The sequence below is a fragment of the Aptenodytes patagonicus genome, chromosome 1 (assembly GCF_965638725.1).
Source record: "Aptenodytes patagonicus chromosome 1, bAptPat1.pri.cur, whole genome shotgun sequence".
Taxonomy (NCBI): Eukaryota; Metazoa; Chordata; class Aves; order Sphenisciformes; family Spheniscidae; genus Aptenodytes; species Aptenodytes patagonicus.
The window spans coordinates 25,390,042-25,412,056 of NC_134949.1; the positions used below are offsets into that span (position 1 = coordinate 25,390,042).

The 22,015-nt window shown below is 37.0% G+C and overlaps 1 protein-coding gene across 12 annotated transcripts in view; it reads left to right on the plus strand.

Moving 5' to 3' along the window:
• Positions 1–22,015, plus strand: part of CADPS2 (calcium dependent secretion activator 2) — a 340,428-nt gene that overhangs the window by 287,684 nt on the left and 30,729 nt on the right. For 7 of the 12 annotated variants that reach the window (XM_076329917.1, XM_076329958.1, XM_076329948.1 and 4 more), the window contains 6 exons: positions 6,020–6,175; positions 8,908–9,055; positions 10,065–10,079; positions 15,524–15,598; positions 19,104–19,187; positions 19,306–19,338. In XM_076329917.1, the coding sequence (XP_076186032.1) occupies positions 6,020–6,175; positions 8,908–9,055; positions 10,065–10,079; positions 15,524–15,598; positions 19,104–19,187; positions 19,306–19,338 (511 nt within the window). The other 5 variants (XM_076329928.1, XM_076329967.1, XM_076330024.1 and 2 more) reach the window with 2 other exon arrangements.

The following is a 22,015-nucleotide window of genomic DNA, read 5'->3' on the forward strand; positions in this document are numbered from 1 at the left end:
ACCTAGACTCCAATACCTGTTAAGCAAAACCCAGTGTTTCCTGTCAGTTCTCCCTTTCGATGTGATGAACACCCACCTTAAATGGACTAGAGTGGCATATTGTATTGTACATAGAGTCAGTGGAGGCACCTAAATTCAGGACCCCAGGCCCTGCTTTGTCAGACATTGCAGGTGGCTCCTTCTCCCCACTGACTCCCCCAAGTCTTTCTCTCCCAGTCCACTGTGCTCTCTCCTCCTGGCCACACAGCTGATGCTTTGGCAAAAAGATGACTACATATGTGACTAAGTTGTGCTGGACTTCTCTCTTTCTCTTTGAAAGTGATGATTTTGGCCATTTAATCTTTATCAATTTGAATTACACAATGAAGAATCTACAGGCAAAAAGAATGAGAGAAAATAGTCTGTGAGCTAACTGAGTTATAGTTAAATGTTTACTGAGAATGCCAAGTCCTGTGTTTATTTTGGCTGCAATAGGAAGATTTCATATTCTGCAAACTTTACTAATGTTCATGTTCATGCTCTTACGTTCATGTTTAAGTCCATTCATATTCAACAGAGCTGTTACATGCCTATCTAAAAACTTGCTGAAGAGAAAGAGGCATTCACAGTTAGGCATTTCTTTTGTGTGCTTTATTGATGAAAACAGATTTTCCTCTCTTTCACTTAAAAGGTGCTGCAATTCTTTTGAACATTACTAGAGAAGATTGTTTATATTTTTTAATTAACTGTTGCAATTTTTTTTTCCTTGATCACGTGTTATGGAGCAGTAAATGTATGTTGCTTATAACAGCACTTAGGAAGATCATTACCTCATTTTCAGTTGTTTTGGCTTAACATTTTATTATTCGGCATTGGAAAGGGAGATATGAAAAGGGGAAAGTGTTATGAGTAGTAGTCTATTTTTCTTGATTGGTCTCAGGAGAGGACAACTCAGAGGACACCATGGCTAGACATGCAGAGCACTGTGGATTACTGTTCCATTTGGCTGAAGACAACATCCTGAAAGAGCAAAAAAGTGTGAATACTCTGTAAAAGCTTCTAATCAGCCAGAATGAGGGTTTTTTCATTACTTATTCATTAATTCAAATGTACTACTTTAAATTGCATTTTTGTTCCATTTCATATTTTAAATGTAATTTCTATGCCTGTTCTGGACCTGGCTTTTAAGCTAGATTTGTGGGTGATTTTAATTGTTTATGGTTTCATTTATATATTATTACTTTCAGTGCAGACATGAGATAGATTCACCGACCAAAAATAATGTAGATACAGACCTGAGGCTGTCTGTTGCTCTCTAGTGCCGGTCTAGAACATCAGGTTCAGCAAAACTCAAGGCTGGGGAAACATGGAGTAAAGTACATGCTTGCAGGAGGATGCTCCTGTCTTGTCTTCCAGCCAGAACAGGCAACATCAAAGGAAATGTGTCAGCTATATTCTTCCTGCTATGACTCAGCTGTAATGAGTGACAAGAGGGACTGGCTGGAGCAGTCACAGTGCTTTGATTGTGATATGAAGGGATCTGGTCTGAATGCGTCTGAGCTCCCATGCTGGACCTCTCTGTGTGTTTATGCATGCTGAATAAGTCAGGAGGCCACCTTTCAGTGCTGTTTTGAGGGATTGCATTGTAGTGCCACATATGTTCCTGCTGTATTGCTTGCCTGCAGTAAAGTGGAAGGAGGCCATGGTTTGCGTTTTTAAGGATGGGTATTTAAAAGTATAGCCATAGGACTGATGGAATAGTGAAATTTAGCTGATCTACTTTCTGTAGCATAAGGAGTTTTGAATACAGCTAGTTCCTATTGAGGGCCCTGGAAGACAAATGTATATTGTGGGCCAAATTTCTTTTCTTCCAAAAATACTGACGTACAGGAAAAAAGAAAAATCAAGAAACATGTTTTGATTACTTGATCCTCAGGTTGCCTCACTCTTGAACTAAGTAGGAGGAACTGTGAGGTAACTCTGTCCCTAATATCTTTGAGGGACTGTACACAAGCAGTTACTTGCTATGCCAAAGTTCTGCTCCATCCTTCCGCCCTCATGGAAAATAGAGAGATGGGGCAAGCGCCGCTCACTCTGTAACTATTGAAAATCCTTTTCTGTTGAAGAAATTCTCAGTTGACTTTCTGAGCCCTGAATATATGTCTTGAGGCAGCATAAAGGAAATAGAGCTGGAGCTCGCAAGCTGGGGGCTCACAAAGGACATAGAGCTGGTGCCCTGTTTTGTAAGCAGTCCCCACAAAACACTAATGGGTAGTAACTCAGTAACAACCTTAAAAAAAGATAATTGCAGTAATTTATAAAATCACCATCATTGCCCTTGGTAAATTCTACAAGAACAGAAGCCAGCTGATTTTAAATCTTGTGGTTGATTGAGAATGTCCTTAGAAGTTTAATATTTCTCCTATATTTTCATATCCCAAGCTACCCTATGGAGTTTGACATCTAGGCAAGAAATGACATATTCTGTGTCTACCCTGGAGTCGTGTGTGTGCTGATCTTGCAGCCAGTGTGCTTTATTAGTGGACTGTTTGACTAATTGCTACTGCTTAGGTAGCTGGCAAGCCTAGTGGGAAGCTGCCTCTCTCAAGCTGTCAATGGATAAGTGAATTGCTTAGGAGACTGTATACAGCTCCTAAGTTTAATATTCTGCCGGGTCTTGGAGAAATATTATATCTTGGAACTTTTTTAGCTGTGTTTAGTATGATGCAAGGCATAAAGCCATAAAATAATTTAGGTTAAAATGGACCTCTGGAGGTATCTGGTCCAATCTCCCAGTCAAAGTGTGACCAAATACAAAGTTAAATCACCGTTAAAAAAAAAAAAAAATAGGATGGACGTAATATTTGCCTCTTTTAATCATTGGAAACCTTCTCTTACCACCATGACCTGATTAAAGAGTGAACAACTAGATAGTACCTTTTGCACAAAGAACTAGTGCTGAAAGCTTAAGTTTTGACCAGCAAAACAGTGGAGTTTGTGCTTAATTTTAAAAATATAGGTAACTATATTGAATACAGTTTTTTTAAAAAAAGACTACCAGTTCATTTTCCTGGTAGAGCAATTTTATTCCATTCATTAGCTTGAAGTAGCTTTACCATACATGTTCAAATAAAAACTGTTCAATAGCCAAGAACATGTCCTGTCCCTTCACAAAAAAATGGTTCTGCAATTATGGATGTAGATTCAAATGCTTCAGTGGTTTGATTCGAATGCAGGAATTTCTCTTGCTGCCAGGAGGAGGTAAAAACTGAGTTTGGCTCTTCTTCATGTAACACTTTATGGAGTATTAAACCCTGAAGTGACATAACCAGCTCCTAGTAGGGAAAGCAAATCTATAGACTGTACAGTCACTTCAGGGTATTGAGGTATGTGCTGACAATTAATACCATTTCTAATGCTTTTACTGAATAAGGGCCAGGAAAAATCCTAAAATCCAAATAAAACAAGTATCTGGTACAAATAGCAGTAACAAGTTGATTGAAATCACAGCTTTCTGCAGCATTTAACAAACAAATCAGACATTTGTGTCTGGATGTGTGAACTAAGAAAAAATAGTTGCTGTTGTAGCACTTTATTTTCCTTCCTCATCTTACTAGTATAACATGATAGTCAAATTCAAATGTCATTGGACAATGCTGAATAAAAAACTGAAGAATGGGACCTCAAAATTATATGAAAAGAGAATGAATGAATTAGTGTTTCTCACAGAATGAATTAGTGTTTTATGAATCTGTGTCTGTTATTACATTTATTATAATTGTGCAACTTTATTTGGTAGTATAATGAAACCAAATTAAGTGGCTACCAGGGAGTGAACGTGCATAAGAATACATTGATGTTATTGAGAGCACATTAGTCCTCCTGAGTCCTAAAGAATTTCATTTGAAATTCCATTAGGCGAAAAAGAAAAAACAATGGAAGAATAAAATATGGTTAAATTGTATGATCTGATGATGAAAAATGGTAGTTCTGTTTCTTGAGAAAGTATGTTTTGTTTTCTAGAAAATATGTGTTCTTATCAACTGTAATATATATACTGAGATTGTCCCTGTTTCTGTCCCTATATAATTTGTCGTTGTCTTTTACCCCAGCCATCTCAAAAATTGACTAAGTCACTTTTGAATCAAATATTGTGTATAACATAGCATCTACAACTTCACTCTGCCAGTGTACGCAGGAGATGCAATGAAATCCTCAATATTTGGTTATCATATAACTTAAGAAACAGTCCAACAGGATTATAAACTTTCTAAGGAGTGTTGGTGTTTTGTTATTTCTATTTCTTAATTAAACTTAGCGGTGTATAAAAGTGCTCCCTATTCAGGTCCAACCTTAACAGGTAACATCCCTATGCCAGTTGTAATCTTAGCAGTCCCATGGGCCTTTTTCTTGTTTCTGCTGTTTTCTTTCAGGAGCACGATACAATGTAAAATTAATGATTACTATTTAAAATAAGTGGGGAGAATATGCATGATATCAAAAAGGCCTGTCTGAAACTGTGGGATATCCTCCTGTGCATAGTGAAGACATCAAAACGTGCACCATTTAAAACCAAAGCCGAAGTCAGGGTTGGTTGCTCAGAGCCAGCCTTTTCCTTAGGCAGGCACCACTGCTCCCAGCTTGTCACCCACTGCCCAGCCCTTGCTGGCTGCCCCCTTCACCTGGCCCGGCAGCCCCTTTTGGCACAGAGACAGCGTTCCAGAAGACAGCAATGGCTCTGAAGTTGTGGTAGCGTTAAGGCAGCAGGGCAAGGAGACAGTTCGGTGGGTCTGGAAGTTGGCGGGGTGCTGTGAGAAGCAGTGCTCCTGCTGCATCAGTGCTGCCTCTTCAGAGCCCTGAACATGTGCTGTGCTTTGCTTCACTTCACTGCCCGCTGTCTCAGCTAACCTGGTGTGAACCGGTGGTGGTGCTACTGTCTGAGGGGTGCATTAGGTGGTCAGATATTAGAGGTCCTTTCTAGTTTTTTCATTTTTTTTTTAACCTGACCCTGCTCTGTTCTGAGCACACTCGGCACTCACTGACTCCTTCCATGAGAGCTGGGATCCCTTAACACTTTGATAATTATGTTCTTTTGTCATGAGGCAGAAGAAAGAAAATGGCAGTAGTGACATATTTAAACTATTTGGAACTGAATTGGGACTGTCAGGTTGAGTTTTGGTTGCTTGTGTCACTAACATCCTGGAATGCCATGCTGCGTAGTGTAACTGTCCTTAAACAATAACCCAGGCATTGCAATACAACGCATCATGAAAATGTAATTAATACACGATGACAATGGTAGTGTAACCATAGTTACTGCTAAGATTAGCCTTAAATTGTTGTATCTTATCACAAGCAAATGTCTTTAAATTCAGCAATCAGTTCAGGGTGGAAAAAGAACTTTAAAGCTACGTGGACAATCTGAGATGACATAAAGCTATATTAATCCCCTGTTTTGTTTGTGCATAAATTTCTTTAAATAGTTTCTGTTCTCTTTTTTCCACCAGGATCTGATGTTATTCCCTTAGCTAGAATTAATGAGCATTTGTCAAGGGACTATTTGTCTGGGTATCACTTTTACAGTATAACTACTAACATCCTCATTTCTTTGGTAGGCTTATCTACCAGAGTTATTGAAGGCAAGAAAACATGTGCAAAATCTTCACTGTTTTGAAAAGGTCCTTACTAACTAATAATTCCTGTACCCTTTATTTATTCTGTCGTGATCTGAAATTTGAGCTACTTCATTTTCCACGTTCCCCATCATCCCATCTACCTCCCTAGCCTGTCATATTTCTCAGCTAACAGATGAGGAAACTTTACTTTTTTCACCCTAATGGGAATTATTTTAAATTTTCCATTACCACTTTCACATTCTTGGAATAAGAGCAACTGTGCTATGAAATACAGTGAAGTGAAGGAGGAAGATGGTGTGATAAGGAAATCTTATTACCTTAGATAATTCTGTGGCAACTGGGATAGATATCCATACATTTATCTTCTGTTTCTTGGGGACTTTGTTTTGTTTTGTTTCTTATAGTAATGGCTCAGCTACATCAGAAGATCTTTTCTGGAAACTGGATGCTCTGCAGATGTTTGTTTTTGATCTTCACTGGCCAGAACCAGAATTTGCCCACCATTTAGAGCAGAGACTTAAACTCATGGCCACTGACATGATAGAAGCCTGCGTTAAAAGGTACAGTTGAAATGATCAATTAAAAAAATTGGGAGAAATTTGAAAATTAACATAGGAACAGCCATACTGGCTCGCAGAGGTACATCTGTACCAAAATCCTGTCATAGGAATCAGGGCAACTGTAAAGAGATCATGACTTGTGTGTATTTCCCAGCATCTGGCAATCAGCAATTTGGCAACATCTAGGAAATACCAAGGAGAATTTCTACATATGTTGTGAATAGACCCTTGGAAGTGAATAAACCAAATCTCTTTTCTATTCCATGTTTGTGGCAAATCCTAACAAATCTCAGAATTCTGCCAGAAGAAATCCTTTTTCTTTTTGTACATTTCCCTTCTCCATGACTGTATCATTCTTTATGTTCAGTTAATAATACTACTTAATTTGTCATTATTTTAGAGTACTGTCTCTAAGAAGTATATTACAAACTAAAGAGTATACAGCATTTCTGCATTTATACAATAAACAAAAGAAGGCTATCCGTAAGTCATCCAACTGAAACTAACTTTTATACTGCTAAGCTTCTGGAAATTATAGAAAACATAGTGTTGTTTTTTTCTTGAGCTGCATCTTATAGTTATGGGTATATTCTTTTAAATTAAGTATAGGTGATCTAAAAAGATCTCTGCCATAGCTTTCAGTACATATCATTAAGTTTAGAAGAAATGTCTGTATGTCTAGAAAATTTACAGGGATCTCCTATTAGTTGCTTCAGAAGCCATGATCCCACATACAGAGAAAACTTAGTCTGGACACATAAAAATACTGATTTTTAAAAAAAATAACTAGAAGAATGGGGGGAAAATAAAGAAAGTTTGTAGACAGTTTAATAGTGTCAATCAGAAAATATACAACATTGATAAGGAAGGCTAGAGAAACAGAGAACCTTTAACGCCCAATAAGGTTAAATCTGATAACATAGTGTTTTATTTTCTGTTAAACATAGTAGGAACAAGGAGAACCTCAGGCTTAGTACATGAGCCTATTGCTAGAGCTACAGTGATGAAATCATGGTAAAAAAGGCAGAAGCGTTTCACAAACATTTCTATTTGATTTTGGAAGGGGGATGATGTAGTGAATGGAATAAAAGTTTAAGCTCTGTAGCAAAGGAAGATATGAGACAGTATCTACTAAAATTGAAGTCATGTAAGCTTACATCCATCCGTTCTAAAGAATTTGGCGTAGAAGCTCAGTCAACTACAAATACCTAAAAAATCTTAGAAAAAAGGTGAAATCTCAAAGGACTGGAACGCTATCAGTGCAATCTTAGTCTTAAAAACCATAAAAGGAGTAGCATTGAGATGCAGTAATATATTGATTATATTGACTTCCAGCCTGGAAGAAAATGAAAAAAATCTTTACACTGGGACTTTTATAAACAGGACTAAAATACAAAGGTGTATATAATTAGTACTAGTTAAAATAATTTATTGAAAAATGAATCTTTTCAAATTCATCTTATTACAGGTTAATGTGGGAAAGGCAATTTGTGTTAATACAAATACTTGGATTTCTCCTAGGCAATAAATCAAATGCCACATGTTGTCATTATCTAAAACTTTGCACCATACAGATTTGACTGTGTGGATTTTAATGGCACACACAAAATAGGTTAAAAATGACTCACTGCCAGGATCACAACCTGAGATCAGGATCACAATTCTGAGAACAGAATTATTAACACAGAGACATTACAAAAAGAATTCCTTATGGATCGGTTTTTGGTCTGTGATACCAATCCTGACATCTTTGCTGCTTGCTTTTGTAGAGAATAAGAAGATTCTGGTGGCAATAAACGAAGGTTTAATTAATATTACAGAATGATCCTAGTGTCAATACATAAAATGTATTAATATTTTAGAGTTAATACATAACATACTAGTGTTAATACACTAAGTATGTTTTAGTGTTGTCAAAGATGCTGTACGTCAGGTAACAAAGAAAGTAAATTAATTATATCCATAGGATGGATTGTATTAGACAGTAGCAACTCAGAAAAGAATGATGGAACTATTTTATTATAACTCTTATTGTGATACTAATAAGATCTATAAGACTTTTTAAAATGGAGATAGGATGCTTCTGTTCACATCTTCTTAAAAATATTGTGTCAGTTTCTGGTACCCACATTTAAAAATAAGGGTGGCAATAAAACATTACTTTAATATTTATGTATTCTGAACTATTATAATTTATTTCAGTGACATTGCTCCTTATTTACACTGGTGTGAGAAGAAAATTTTTTTTTGTATTATGTATTTCCTGATACATCTTACTTTTCAATATAGATATTAATATTTGCTTAATAATAAATTCCTTTTTTGATTAAAGCCAGAAGAGGATTTTTTAATTATATTTCTTAGAAGCACGTATTTGGTACGATAAACTGCATTTTAACATAGAAGTGCTAGAAAATGTGGGGTATTTTCATTGCTTTAAATTGTTCTTAGTCATCATACAAGGAAGCATATTGTTATCTAATAGGCTAGAAGATAATACTTTTATTATTCAACTGAATTAGCTGAAGCATTGCAGAACCTTGAGATTACCATCAATGCAATTGTTTATTGAATGGGTGGATATTCTGCACTTACAGAATTTTATTTCTAAAATGTTCTCACGTGCATGTACATTGTTAAGCCAACATGTTTAGTAAGGTTTATACATTTGTACACTGGTTGTTCAGAATTATCAGAGAGACTCATATTATGAATTGTGTTTTAATAAACAGAACAAGAATTGCATTTGAACTCAAGCTGCAAAAGACAAACAAATCAACAGACTTGCGTATCCCTTCTTCTCTGTGTACAATGTTTAATGTCTTAGTTGATGCCAAAAAACAGACGGCAAAACTCTGCATACTGGATGGGGGGCAAGAGGTAAGTGGAATTTTGTATGTTTAATTCCTACATTCGATTAATCTGAAACATCTCACACCACAGACAGTCCTTAGTAGATTAATTTCAAACCAGCTGAAATGTGTCACATAGCTCTGTTTGTACAGGAGCATGCAGACTGCTCCCTAGAAGCATCATGCAAGACACAACCCCTCATCTTCCACCAGAGAAGACAGAGTGCTTCTGTAATTTATTTGCTTTGACCTGCGAGTCTGTTGAACATTCAGAGGATTTCTTGACTCACAGCCCCTCCGGGAATTTCTCTTGGGTTGCAGCAGAGAAACAGCCCACTTCAGGACTCTTTTGAAATAGTAAAATAGAGCCAAAACATCGTCCTTTGCAGCCAGGTTTTAGACGAGTAAGGTTTGTTTTTAAATGGCTCATATACCCAGCATTCATGCCTGTATACATGCTGAAAATAGAGGAAAGAAATAATCAGGTAATTTAATGGGATTTTTTATTTGGTCTCCAAGGACAGGGACCATTTTGGCAGTAGTCTGCTGCCAGGACGGTAGATACTCCACAATGGAGCACTGATGTGCTTTTGAAGGATATTTAGACTTCACTGACTACTGTCCTTCCCACGTTGTCACTCTTGGCAGGAATAATCTGTGAAGTGAAAAGGGCATACTACGTAGACTGGTGAGATTACCAGCATAAAATTAAAACTGTTCTTGCTGTGCTAATGCGTGAGCAGTGTAATTTTGTTTGATTTAGTTTTGGAGAGAGGGTAAAAACATTTGTCAGAATTTGGTAACAAAAAAGTATGTCTGCTTTGGGCAGTTTCACATTTACATTATTTGGTCATATTGTTTCTGTTGATTTTTGCATTTCTGTACTGCGCTCTTCATTTTATTGACTCATCTTTTTTAAGTTGGCGTATTCGATGTAATTGTCTTTTTTTTTTTCCAATTCAATGAGACATTCATCATTTTCCTGTTCTACCCTGTCATCTTTATTTTTCCTTTTGGTTTTCCATGACGTGAACCAGTTTGCTAGTCAATGGGTAAGTGTTTTTTTATTGTTTTTTAAGCTACATTTTTTCTTTGGTTATTAACAGCCACTTTTTATTTTAAATGGTAATATTGCTTTTCTTGTTAATTTGTTAGCCTAGCCCTTGGAATTCCTTTACAGCCTGACCTTGCTACAGACTGATCATCAGCTTCTCAGCTGTTCTTTCCTTGTTCATCCTCTTAAGGTGGTTCCAGATGAATTCTTCACTCTTCTGCTTTTCAGACCGAGTGTCCTATCTTACTGGGTCACAAAGTTTTGGACTCTTTCAGCTCTCAGTGAAGCAAAAGAGCAGCAAACAACTTGTTTCAGGCTCATCAGAAGTAAACCACAGCTAGCAACTCTTTGTCTTGGGCTGATGCTGCCATTTCATCTTTTACTTGCTGTCCAAGCAGTAACCTGCAAATGTGCACACCCTTCTTTGGGGACAGACAATACCAGTACCTCCATAAAGACCTGCAGACAGATGGTATAGCCTCATTCTCCACAGTCACGCCATTCCTCTCACTTGCTCTGGACGATGCCTCCTGCATTGTCAGCCAGTCCCCTCAGAGCCAAAGTTCAGCATTTGCAGTACCTTTTGGACTGCTGACCCTCACCAGATCATCTTCTGAAATCTTCCCATTCTCTAGATTTTCAAGCCCCATCATACACTCTTCACAACACCAAAACAGAAATCCATCCCTTGTTTCCTAGTAGGTCTGACCATGACCCCAAATGCTTCCAGTGCTCCTTTTCAGTGCAAGAGTTTGACAATTTAGCATACCTGTGATGAAATACATACTTCTTTCAATGTCCCCAAATTAATCTTCATGCCAATTCATCTAATAAACCGAAGGAATCTCAGATTCTTCACATATCAGAAATTTTCAGATAATGTGGAAACTTCCTTCTTTCTCATAAACTTTGAATTATTGTCTATCAGTTTCTTCCATTCCCAAGGCTTTTTTGGAAGATTGAGAAAAAATTGGCTTTTCAGTTGCGTGTAGCTGATATCATAATAGTTTGAAGCATTTCAAGATTTGTTGGGTGAGATACTTCTGGAATCGCTCATCTGTCAAAGCAGGCAGGAGAGCATCTCATGACACAAACAGTTGCATCTCTGACTCCTCTATAGAAGCTCTGGCATTTCCAATTATTCCTACTTAGCCACTTGGTCTTGAAACCTTTTCCATATTACCTTTCTTTCGCTTGTCCTCTTTCATCTTCATTTTAGTCTCAAACATGGCCCCTTATGCCAGTCAAGAAAAGCATTCTATAAGGCCTGAGTTAAAAATTTTTAAAAGGGCTGTTTATTCACCTAAAACTCAACACTGAATATCTATCTGACAGCTTCTAGAACTTATTCTGCAAGTGATGGAGGGTGTTATTTAATTAGATGGTTAGACTCAAGCATTTCCTTGAATACAGCATGCTCTTTTCATTCCCTATATGGAGCTATAAGCAGTTGTATATCTTGAACAAGTAGAGTTAGATGTGGAAGTTTTCACTCTGTGTTGTCAGATAGGAGAGAATTCTTACTTAACATGTAATTAGGGCATTCTGGTCATGGTTAGCAATCAGCACCTTGAGTTTAGACTTTAAATTTGATTGAGTCCTCTGGTTTTCCTACGTTACTTCGTGCACTGCTCACCATTCTCCCCAATGTCTTCCAGTTAAGTCCACTCTCATAAAGAGTCACTAAGTCAGCCATTCAGGAGGGCTCCCCTCCTTGCCTTCTGGATATCATCTTAAAGCCGAAGAGAAGCGCTGCATAATTTGGCTATACGGATGATCATTACATTGTGTTTAAAGAGAGCTCAGCTGGCTGGATGCCTTCTGCATTGGTTGGCAGTTGCCTTAGGAGGGTTTGAGAAGCAGGTCCAGGGGAGAATCACCTTATCTCAGACTAACTGTTGGTGCCTGCAGCCTGCTTCATGGACAACCAGAATGGCAATTCATGGAGTACAGGGGAAGAGTGCAGCAAGACAGCTAAGTAACATACCAGTTAATGTGAATGTGAATGTGAATGTGACAGTAAGGCAAACCTTTTCTGTCACACAACATTCAATCCAGAGATTTTTTGGCCTTTGTTATTTGTGATAAATGGTTTAAAACCTATTAACTTATAACTTTATGATCTAAATGCTGCAGTATTCTGGCAACATTCACCTTTTTGAGTATGATAGGTAAGAATCACACAGGAAATATTGCTGGAGGCAAGAATCAAATAGAAAATATTTCTGGAGCCACTTAGGTTGACAAATCATTAGAACGAAGCAGGGCCTTAGATCTGAGTCACAGCTTACTTGTTGTTTTGTGTAAGTGGGTAGCACGAACACAGTAAATGCCATTGGTCTATACTGTTGAGTGCTTCATAGTGGAACATGCATAGAAGCTATTTTAGTTGTTTCAGAATTCCAGCCTCCCAGTACCCTATCACGCGTATAAAAGAAGAGAGACACACTTTTCAATTTGGGGAAAAATGAGTGATGTGCCATTTCAGTGGAATGTGCCACAGCCAGTGCTATCTATATCTGTAGAAAAACTTAGGGAGAAGTGGGCTTTAATTTGATGAACTTTGTTTCTGAAGCTATTTTGGTTCATACAATTCAAGGAGGAGACTCATTTAACTGCATAAGTAGTAGAGGATTATAGCCGATTTGATAGTAAAAGTGCAGAGACGATTTAGTATGTGTGTAATATTGTAATGTTATATGTTGGCAGTAGCAGTTTCTGTTCAGATGGTCATGTGCAATTTATTTTCACAGCCATCCAACCTTAAAACAAACAAAGGAAAGCTAGCTTGAAAATCTTTTAAACAAAACCGAAATACCCAAGTAGTTAAAAAAGCCACCTCCAATATTGGGTCACAGTGAGGTAGAATAGAAAAGAAAATTGAATATATTGTAGAATTGAACAAGTTACAGTTCTCAGCTCATCACCACAGGATTTAGGAACAGACTCCTCTGCGCCTGAAAAGCACAAGTGTCAAAAGGCACTGAAATACTTTGTCTCCTTCCAAATGCTAGTAGGAGCAGAGGGTCACGTTTGGAAGACCAGCCAGATTGTCCTCAGAAGACAGTCCTGCCTGGTTACACCTCCTGACACACTTTGTCACTAAGCATAGTTTTCTCTCATGTAGCTCCTAGAGCTGCAGCTGTATTTCATATTTTACTGGGAGTTACTCTAGGGCAGCTGGAAAGGCAGAGCCCCCTTCAGGGGCTTTGGGATGGTGCTGAAAGACTCCACAATGTGTATTCAAATAATTTACCTGTGGGAGCTGACTTGTCTAGATTCAGATTGCATGTGGACTGTGATCACATCAGCCAGCAGAGGAATGTAAAGGCACAACTAGCCATAAATATGTTTGGAAAAGGAATGAGGATTTATCTGCTCTCACCGAGCAAGCTTGGCAGAAGTAGAAAAGCTGGAGTCCTACAAGTGCTGATTTCAGGATCGTGCATACAATCTTGTCAGCTCATACGATTTTATCATTATATCCATAATATTTGCCATCTTTCTAAAGCCTGTCTCCTGGAGTCAAATAATCTTCCACGAGGATCTGAAGTTTTGTTTTGTCGGGGGTGGCTGTTTTGGTGGAAGTTGGCACTGGGGAGGAGTGGGTTAAAAAAATTTATGATCTCATAGGTTGCAAAATAAATCTTGAAAAAAAGGAAATTAAATTCAGGTTAAAAAAATCAAAAAATATTTTTAAAAAAAGTCATGATTTTGGAACCTTGTTGTGATTTTTGAATAATTTGATTTAGTACTTGTTTTTCTTGGTCACACAGTGAAGTTACTTACTGATCATATTCCATTCCTACAAAATTATATTTTCCTTGTGGTGATTAAAAAAAAAAGGAAAGAAAAAAAAAAAAAACAAGAAAAGAAAAAAGCAACAATATAGGAAGTATACATAGATCCATTAATTTAATGTGCTGTGGAGGTAAAGTTGCAGACACTTTATGGGTAGGACAACTGTGATCACAGGAATATGTATAGTTTTGACATGCATCTATGGGAACATAATTATTTATTGTTTTCAGAGAGTAAGAAACCAATTGTAAGCAACAGATGTCAGACAGTTTGGAGTGATTTAAATCCTTAGCAGAATAATATCTGGAACTATGGGAATTTCTTTGATGTATTTCTAATACCTTCTTTCACTCTTCTGAGATGTCTGCTGATGTTTGTCTGAGACGTGTATTCACATTTTCCAAGTGTTTTTAAACTTTAAAAGAAGTTAAAACCAAGAATTAACACGCTTGGTGTTGGTATCTGGAACAGATACGTATGTGTGGGCAAACACATCTCATAGTTTTATTCTCTCTTAATATAATGCAAGTTTGGTAGGTGCGCTGCTTAGAAAATCATTCCTAAATATATTAAGCAGATCAGATTTAATGTTTTGGTTTGTATGGCAACTCTGAGACAGATGAAAAATAGCCTTTAAAAACTTACAACTCTGAAAACTATTCAGCTGCCAGATGCTAAGTTAGGCTAATGTTTATACTGACCTCCGTACTTTTACTCCGAGCATTATGCTGTTAGCTGTTCCAAGTAGCCTTGAACTATGAAGATAGGGTTAGTCTTTACAAGTCACATTTTCTGTGAAGTGGCTATTGGGGACAATCTTTGCTGTCAGATAAATGTTTCTAAAGGAAGAATTACTGTTTAAATTGATGTGCCTCCTTGACAGAATGGGATCCCTAGTTCCTGTTAATTTCAGGAGGGAACTCTGTAGTATTATCTAAAAAGTCTTTCAGATTTATTTTAAAAGCATTTACTTAAAGGCACCTTCTTTATGAAAAAGCAAAAGAAAAAGGCTATGGAGAATGAAGTCTGTTTTATTATGCCTTTTAAGGCCTATTAATTTGTTACCATCTATTCTGCTTTGTTGATGAAATTTTAATTTTGCCCTTGCTTGAGCATATTGTAAGATTTGTATAAACTGCAGCTCACTGTGCTAACAGAAAGGCTCTTTTAGGATGAACAATTGGAGCTCATTTTATTTCTAGAGGACATTTAAAATAACTTATGAATGAGAGTTGTCAGACATGAAATGCTGTATTAATTAAATCTTATTCTAGTCTTTTTGCTTCTCCAGCTAAACCAACCCTTTAGAAAAAAAATACATGGCCACCTTAATTATATAGGAGAAGACAAAAAGTATCCTTCACATTCCTTCGCCTGAATAAGAATAAGAACTCAATTCATCTAAATAATAACCCCATTAGCTGCTTAACTCAACAGTGTACATGGGAAAATTTTCAACACAGAATGTAAGAAAGTGTTGATTGGGTAGATCGTTTTCAAGGGTTTGTTCTTCTGATGTTCAAAATGATAATTTTAAGTGAATCTGATCTGGCAGGGTTATCAGCTTTGTACCATTTATGACTTATGACAAAAGTGTGTGTTCATATACATGCTAATGCTTCTTTATCTTTTGAAATGCAGCAACAATACCATTCAAAAATAGATGACTTGATTGAAGAAACTGTTAAAGAAATTATTTCACTTCTTGTTTCGAAGGTAAACCAATTTAGATTTTAATTTATAATAAAGCAGAAAAATACATCTCTAATTATTGAATTTCTGAAATGTCTTTAAGTATCACACAGTTTTTCTGTACGCAATGAGATTGGGGGGGACAGCAACATGATTTGTAAATAATAGTAATCCAAATAATATTGAATTTACAAAATTAAATTTTATAACCCATTAGGTAAACAATTTCTGTGCAACTTGCTAATTGGGTAAGTTTCTCTTCTGTGTTTCTGTTATAGATAAGAACTGCTAGCAGCTAGTAGAACTGGTAGGACTTGATTATGTCAATATTATCTTAAGTAATAGCATGTTTTATTTTTTGTTTAATTTTTCCCACGAAAACTTTCTTCCTATCACTAAGTAGTATTTAAATTTTGTATTTAAAGACGGACAACATCCAGAGTATCAGTATAACTTTTTTATGAGATTTTGCTCCACAAACCATTTAATTTAAAAATATTTTATAAGTTGCTATTTCTTGAAATTTACTTTGTAGGGTTTTTATATTTTAAAAGAAAATATGTTTGGACATGATGTAGGTACTTGGAGAATAAGTAAAGAAAACTTAAACACTGTCTTATGTTGCTGTAGCACCTCTACTCCAGCAAAAGTCTTAAGTGCTCAATATAAAAGAAAAGCTTTCAGTCCCTGATAGTTTGAAGGACACAGCAAATAATGACAGAACAGAAAGATTTTGTAAGACATTTTCTTATCTATGCATTGCAAACTACCCAGAAATATCTGATTTTCAAAGTAGGAGAAAAAGCTGTACATTTACAATTTGTGAGTTAGTGGGGAAAAAAAAAAGACGACTGTGGTCATATTTTCATCATGCCTTCATCTTCACTTGTTACAGCTTGCTGGCACGGGGTGGGGGGAGCAGGAATCTCCTTTCGGATTGACACCCACCATGCTTGCACAGGAGTTGAAGAGGAAGGTCTTTGTAGAATCATTGTAGAAGTTTAAGCAAAATGTGTCCACTTCCTGATAAATGTGTAAAAACCACACACATTTTTTCTCTAAAGTGAAGTTTTGATGAAAACATAACTACAAATGGTTCAACTCGACAGTTTCAAGTTTTGCATGCTGCCTGTTATCACTCTGAACTGACCTGTCAGTTTATGGCTTTAGTGTTATTGAAGAGGAAGAGGAAGAAAGGGGAATTTAATCAGAGCAAATCATGCTATTAAAAGTTAAACCTTTTCATTAATTTTTTTTAATATCTGAGATTATAAAAGAAGGAAGAAAATAGTCATGTTCCTCCTGAACGTATGTACAAGAAATTCTAGAGACAACTGCCATCAATACAGAGGGATTTGCATTATTAGGTATCACGTATACTATTACCAGAGGTTGAAATCTCAGAACAGGAAGCAAATATTCTGTGTCACTGGCTGATCATTAGAAGCTTAACCAGTGTCTCCTCACTTGAGATGTGAAATGCCAGTGACATCCTGATTGCTTCTGTTTCAAGACAGAAAGCCTCTGAGGGTACAGAGGAAGGCTGATGTTTCACTCTTGGTTTTGGCCAGGAAAAATGCACATCAATGTGCATAATAGCCGTGTGTGTTCATTTTTTTCATCTAATATATTTTCATTATTTTTTAGCTTTTGCCTCTGTATTATTTCCTTTGTGTTCCAGTGGAATAAGTGTTTCAATAAATGTTTTTAGCTGCAAGTCATCTACGAAAATGAAAAGAGTACTTTCACTTCAGTGAGGCTTTACTTGGTAAAGACTATACCATGCATTTTGTACGCAAGACTTATCAAGCTAAAGCATTTAACAAATCACGGGAATAGCACAAAACAGTGAAACAAAGCACAGTGTGTCTCAGGGCAGCCAATTCAGAGAATGTGAGGTATACGCAGAAATGCTCTTAGAGCTTCACATGTCCGTACACTGAGATCTCAGAAAACAAGTTTCCAGCTTCATAACTAAGCCTTTCATTTAAATGGACATCCTTGACACTGCAATGTTTTGCTCTCTGTTCTTTTGTGTCCCACCTGTATTGGAACCATTTGTTGGCACTCTGGACGCCATGTTGTTTGTGAGATCAGCTCCTTCCATAGCGGATCTTTGCACAGTAAGATTGAACACCCTTCTGCAGAAAGAATCTTTGCCAGTCAGATAAAATGAGTTAAAGTATGAACAGCAGCTTCTCACAGGCATGCAACGGCAAAGCAGAAAGCTGGTATTTGGTTTAATAAAGGGACTGTAATTATACTGTGCATGGGGTGCAGAAACGACTGCCACTCTCTCTTGTGATGTGGTTTTATTCCTTGATCAGCACCTACATTACTGGTGTCTTAATTAATCACTGTAAATATGACAGGTTAGATTGATAAATGACAAATGTAAGTTTGCACTTGCTCCTGCTCCTTGAACTGTTCAGAGCAGGGCTTATTGTAAAGTGATGATCTCAGTTCCTCTGGAGGTGACACTGTTGTGACACTGTTACAGTGCCCATTAACAGCATGCCAGATGGAATTTTGTTCTGTCCTCACACTCATAAAATGATACCCGTGGTTGTGGGAATGACTGTGTTGGGAGCAAGGGATGACTTTTAAAACAATCTTTATATAAACTGGAAAGCAATTCATATGTGTAAAATAAATGCACACGAATACAACGGCTGACATATTTTATGTTATATACCATGAATGACTTGAGCAACGTAACATCACAGAGGGACGTGAGAAGGGGAATTGTTTGCTTTAAGGCTAATTTGGGGGAGTTTAAACATTAAGGCTATAATTAATGCAATTAATAAGATTTTTTTTGGTCAGAAATAAATTTTGGCAAAAACGCCTTTTCATGCCACTTGCTGAGGAGTCACGCTACTCAGAGAATCTCAGATGAAAGTATGGGGGAAAGGAACCACACCATACCAGAGATCTGGGGCCTACATTTTCTTGCCCCTTCTTGGCCATGTAGTAGCAGTTCAACAGCACATGCTGTTGCTGAAGATGAGCTGACAGAAAACTCCAGTGCTATTACACTGTTGGATGAAATCAGAGCTGGTTTTCTATTCAATAGCAAAGAGGAACATGATATCGAGATCACCACCTTTAACAATTGTACTCCATCATCTTTGAAGCTGTGATCTTAGAAACTGTGGTCCTAGAAAATAAAGTGTGTTTTCTATCCAAAATACATGCTGGGTACACATACTCCTATATTTAACCACGCATTCTAGAGGCAGCAAAGGGGTGTTGGGTAGCAGGCCCACATCAGGAGAATTTTTGGGTTGGGTTTCTATTTCTGCAGTGGCTCAACAATGATTTCCATCAGTTCAATTGATAGGTGAAGCTGAGAAAAGAATGTTGTCCTTGATTTCAGCACTCTGTGAGATGGAGAAAGTGATCGAATTTACGGTTTGCATTGCCCTGCTGAACAATAAAAATCTGAGGAAGAAAAACTCACATTCTTATTCAAAATATTTACTTTTCATATTATGCATTTAGATTTTTCTCTGTGCTTTTCCTCCAGGTTGTTTCAGTGTTAGAAGGTGTGCTGTCTAAATTGTCAAGATACGATGAAGGCACTTTCTTCTCATCATTAGTTTCATTCACTGTAAGTGTTTGGATTCACAATGGTTCTGTTCTTCTTTCTGTGCATAATTCTGAAATTGTGCACAATCTGTAGTAATAAGCACTTACTGTGTGTTGTTTTATTTTTTAATTTTCTAAAGGTGAAAGCAGCTGCAAAATATGTTGACGTTCCTGTAAGTACAACCCTTTTAATTTATTTTTTCTAGTATTCATAATAATTCCAAAAATAGGGGTTTTGTTAGCTCACATTTTTTATTGTTGACATTTTGCTTTCCTACAGAGATTCATTATAGCTTTACACAGAGTATTTAAACAGCCACTACAACCCTCAGAGGGCATTTCATTTCCCTCAAGCAACAAGTAACTCTTGTTATTCTCAGTGCACTTTTTCAGTTGTGGAAGAGTGAGGATAGACACTTTTTAGTATCTATCTAAGATACTTTTTTGTAGGGGTCTTTCCATCATTTGGCTAAATTGTTCAAATGTGCAGGATAAGCAACAAGTAAAAGCATCTTACTTGAATATCCATTTATTGATTTCTTACTTCAGGACCCAATCTTGCTTATTTAATCCCTTGCTTGCTAAATCTCTATCTGATTTACCATTGCTTATGCATTGTTTGTGTGGTATAAGTAAAAACTAAAAAGGGTAGCTGTTGGAGGTCTTTTATACATAAAAGCAAAATTCAGCTATTAGAATATTTTTAGTAGAGTATCATAGTAGAATATCTTTTCTTTAAAAAAGCAAGAAGTTATCAAATATTGTCATTATCACTGTCAATAAATATCCTTTGTTCTCTCACGTCTCATCCCTTTTTAATGTGATACTAAAAGAGTCTTATTTTCCAAGCATAGCAAAAAAATGGCTAAAATTATGTTAACGACCTTACAAGAAATAAAACTACAAATATAGAAGAACGCCGGACATGCTAGCCTGTAAGGTGGCCAGAAATCCTTTCAGCAGTTCTATATTTAAAAATATAATACTTGCAAGCTTAAAATAATTACTTTTTTTTAAATCCATGCATACTAAATAAAAGGAAAAATCTCTATTTCTGGAATTTGTTATTTTGCTATCTTTGTATTTGCTTTATTTATAAGATAACAAATTGTAACATTTCTGTTCGGATGATATTTTCAGAATTTTTTTCTTATTTGGTTACGTGTGGACTTTTCCTTTTGTTGAATTGTATAAATGCTGTTGTAGTGTATAAAAAAAGAAAAAAAAGTAGGCCCAATCTTGCATTCAAAGGAATGACCTCATATCAAATCCAGTTAATTTAGAATACCTCTTGTTAATATATTGTGCTGTGGAGCTGCCCCAAAAGGTCCTTGGTGAGGCACTTAAGACTCAAAAGCCTAAAGAAAAAATTACTGAACAAACTAGAAATTCATTAACTTCTTTCAGGTAACATGAAAAACTCTCCAAATTACATAGAATATCTATGAGAAGGAGATGTCAAAGTCTTTTACTACTAGCCTGGATACGTTGACGTTGAAGTTAATGATAAAGATGAGACCGAAAAATACCTTTGCCATAAGCTCAGGGGAATATTGAGTCAGGTCACACAGGGATGCACTGCTCCAGAGAGAGGGGAAGGCAGGGCGGGGAGCTGGTTGCTGGAGCCCTGTTGCCTTTCTCACATTCACTGAATGGTGTTGCTTGGCCTGAAGAGACGACCAGATTATAGACAGGCTACCAGGATCCTTGCATTTTTACAGCCCCTTCGCTTTTCAGCTATCCCACACACCTTTCCCACAGCCCAAGATGTTAACTGGACTATAGTACTACAGTTGTAAACTACAGGTGTAAACTGTACTTCAGGGAGGCTGTGGATCTGACCAAGCATTTTCCAAATTCTGGAGGACATTTTTCCTGGGTTGAAGGAGTTTGATAGGCTGGGGTCTGGTTTTGCTTCTTCGCATTCTTCCCGTTTTTGTGAAGATGTAGTTGAGGCCAAGAAGAGCCGTTACTGTCACAACTGACAGTGAGTGTCCAGTCTGAATAGGGTCTAAAATCACTGCTTGTGGAAGTTACAAATTCCAACTGTAAAAGGAGGCTGTAAGTCATCACGTTACAAGGTCATCTCCTGAGCTCACAACTGAAGTGAGAAGTGGAGAGGGGGGTGGCACAGGGTGAGGAATTAACACTGAGCTCTTGGTCATGTGATGGTAACCTAGCAAGCCTGCACTGAAGCTAATTAAATGCCTCGTGTGGCTGTATTTTGAACTGATATGGTTTAAAATCTCTTCATGTCCCTCCTTACCATATAGCTACATATATGGAAGTGACTTAAAGATGACCACAGTAGGCCCTTTCTTTTGATATAGTTGCAAATATGTGCAAAATTGCACTTTGTTAGATGACCGCGTTCTGCTCCCATGCTCCCCCCTTCCATTCGAAGATCTCACTGGGTCACCTTAGCGCTGTCCTTGGGGTCCCTGAAACAAAGCTGTTGATCGTTTGGTGGATCTGGGGGAGAAGGAGGTTGGGGGGGGCAAAAGGCCTTTGGGGTTTTTTTGCGTGTGTGAATTCAACAGGGTTTTTGATCTCGATTACCAGGCTCAATATTTGGCAAAGAGGGAAAAATACGCTGTTTTATAGTGAAATAAGAAGAAACTAACTAGACAAAAGAGATGTTAGAAGAAAATGAAGGTAGTACTGAGCAGAATGTTTTAGAGAGAGGATGAGAGGTAAAGGAGATAAAAAAGTTAAAAGGTAAATAAAAATATAAATAATAAAGGATTCAAAAAGAAGAAGGACATTCTTGGATGATTCTTCATCATTTTGAGGAAAAGGTTAATTCTATTAATATTGAGAGGGGATTTAGACATTAAATAGTTGGACACA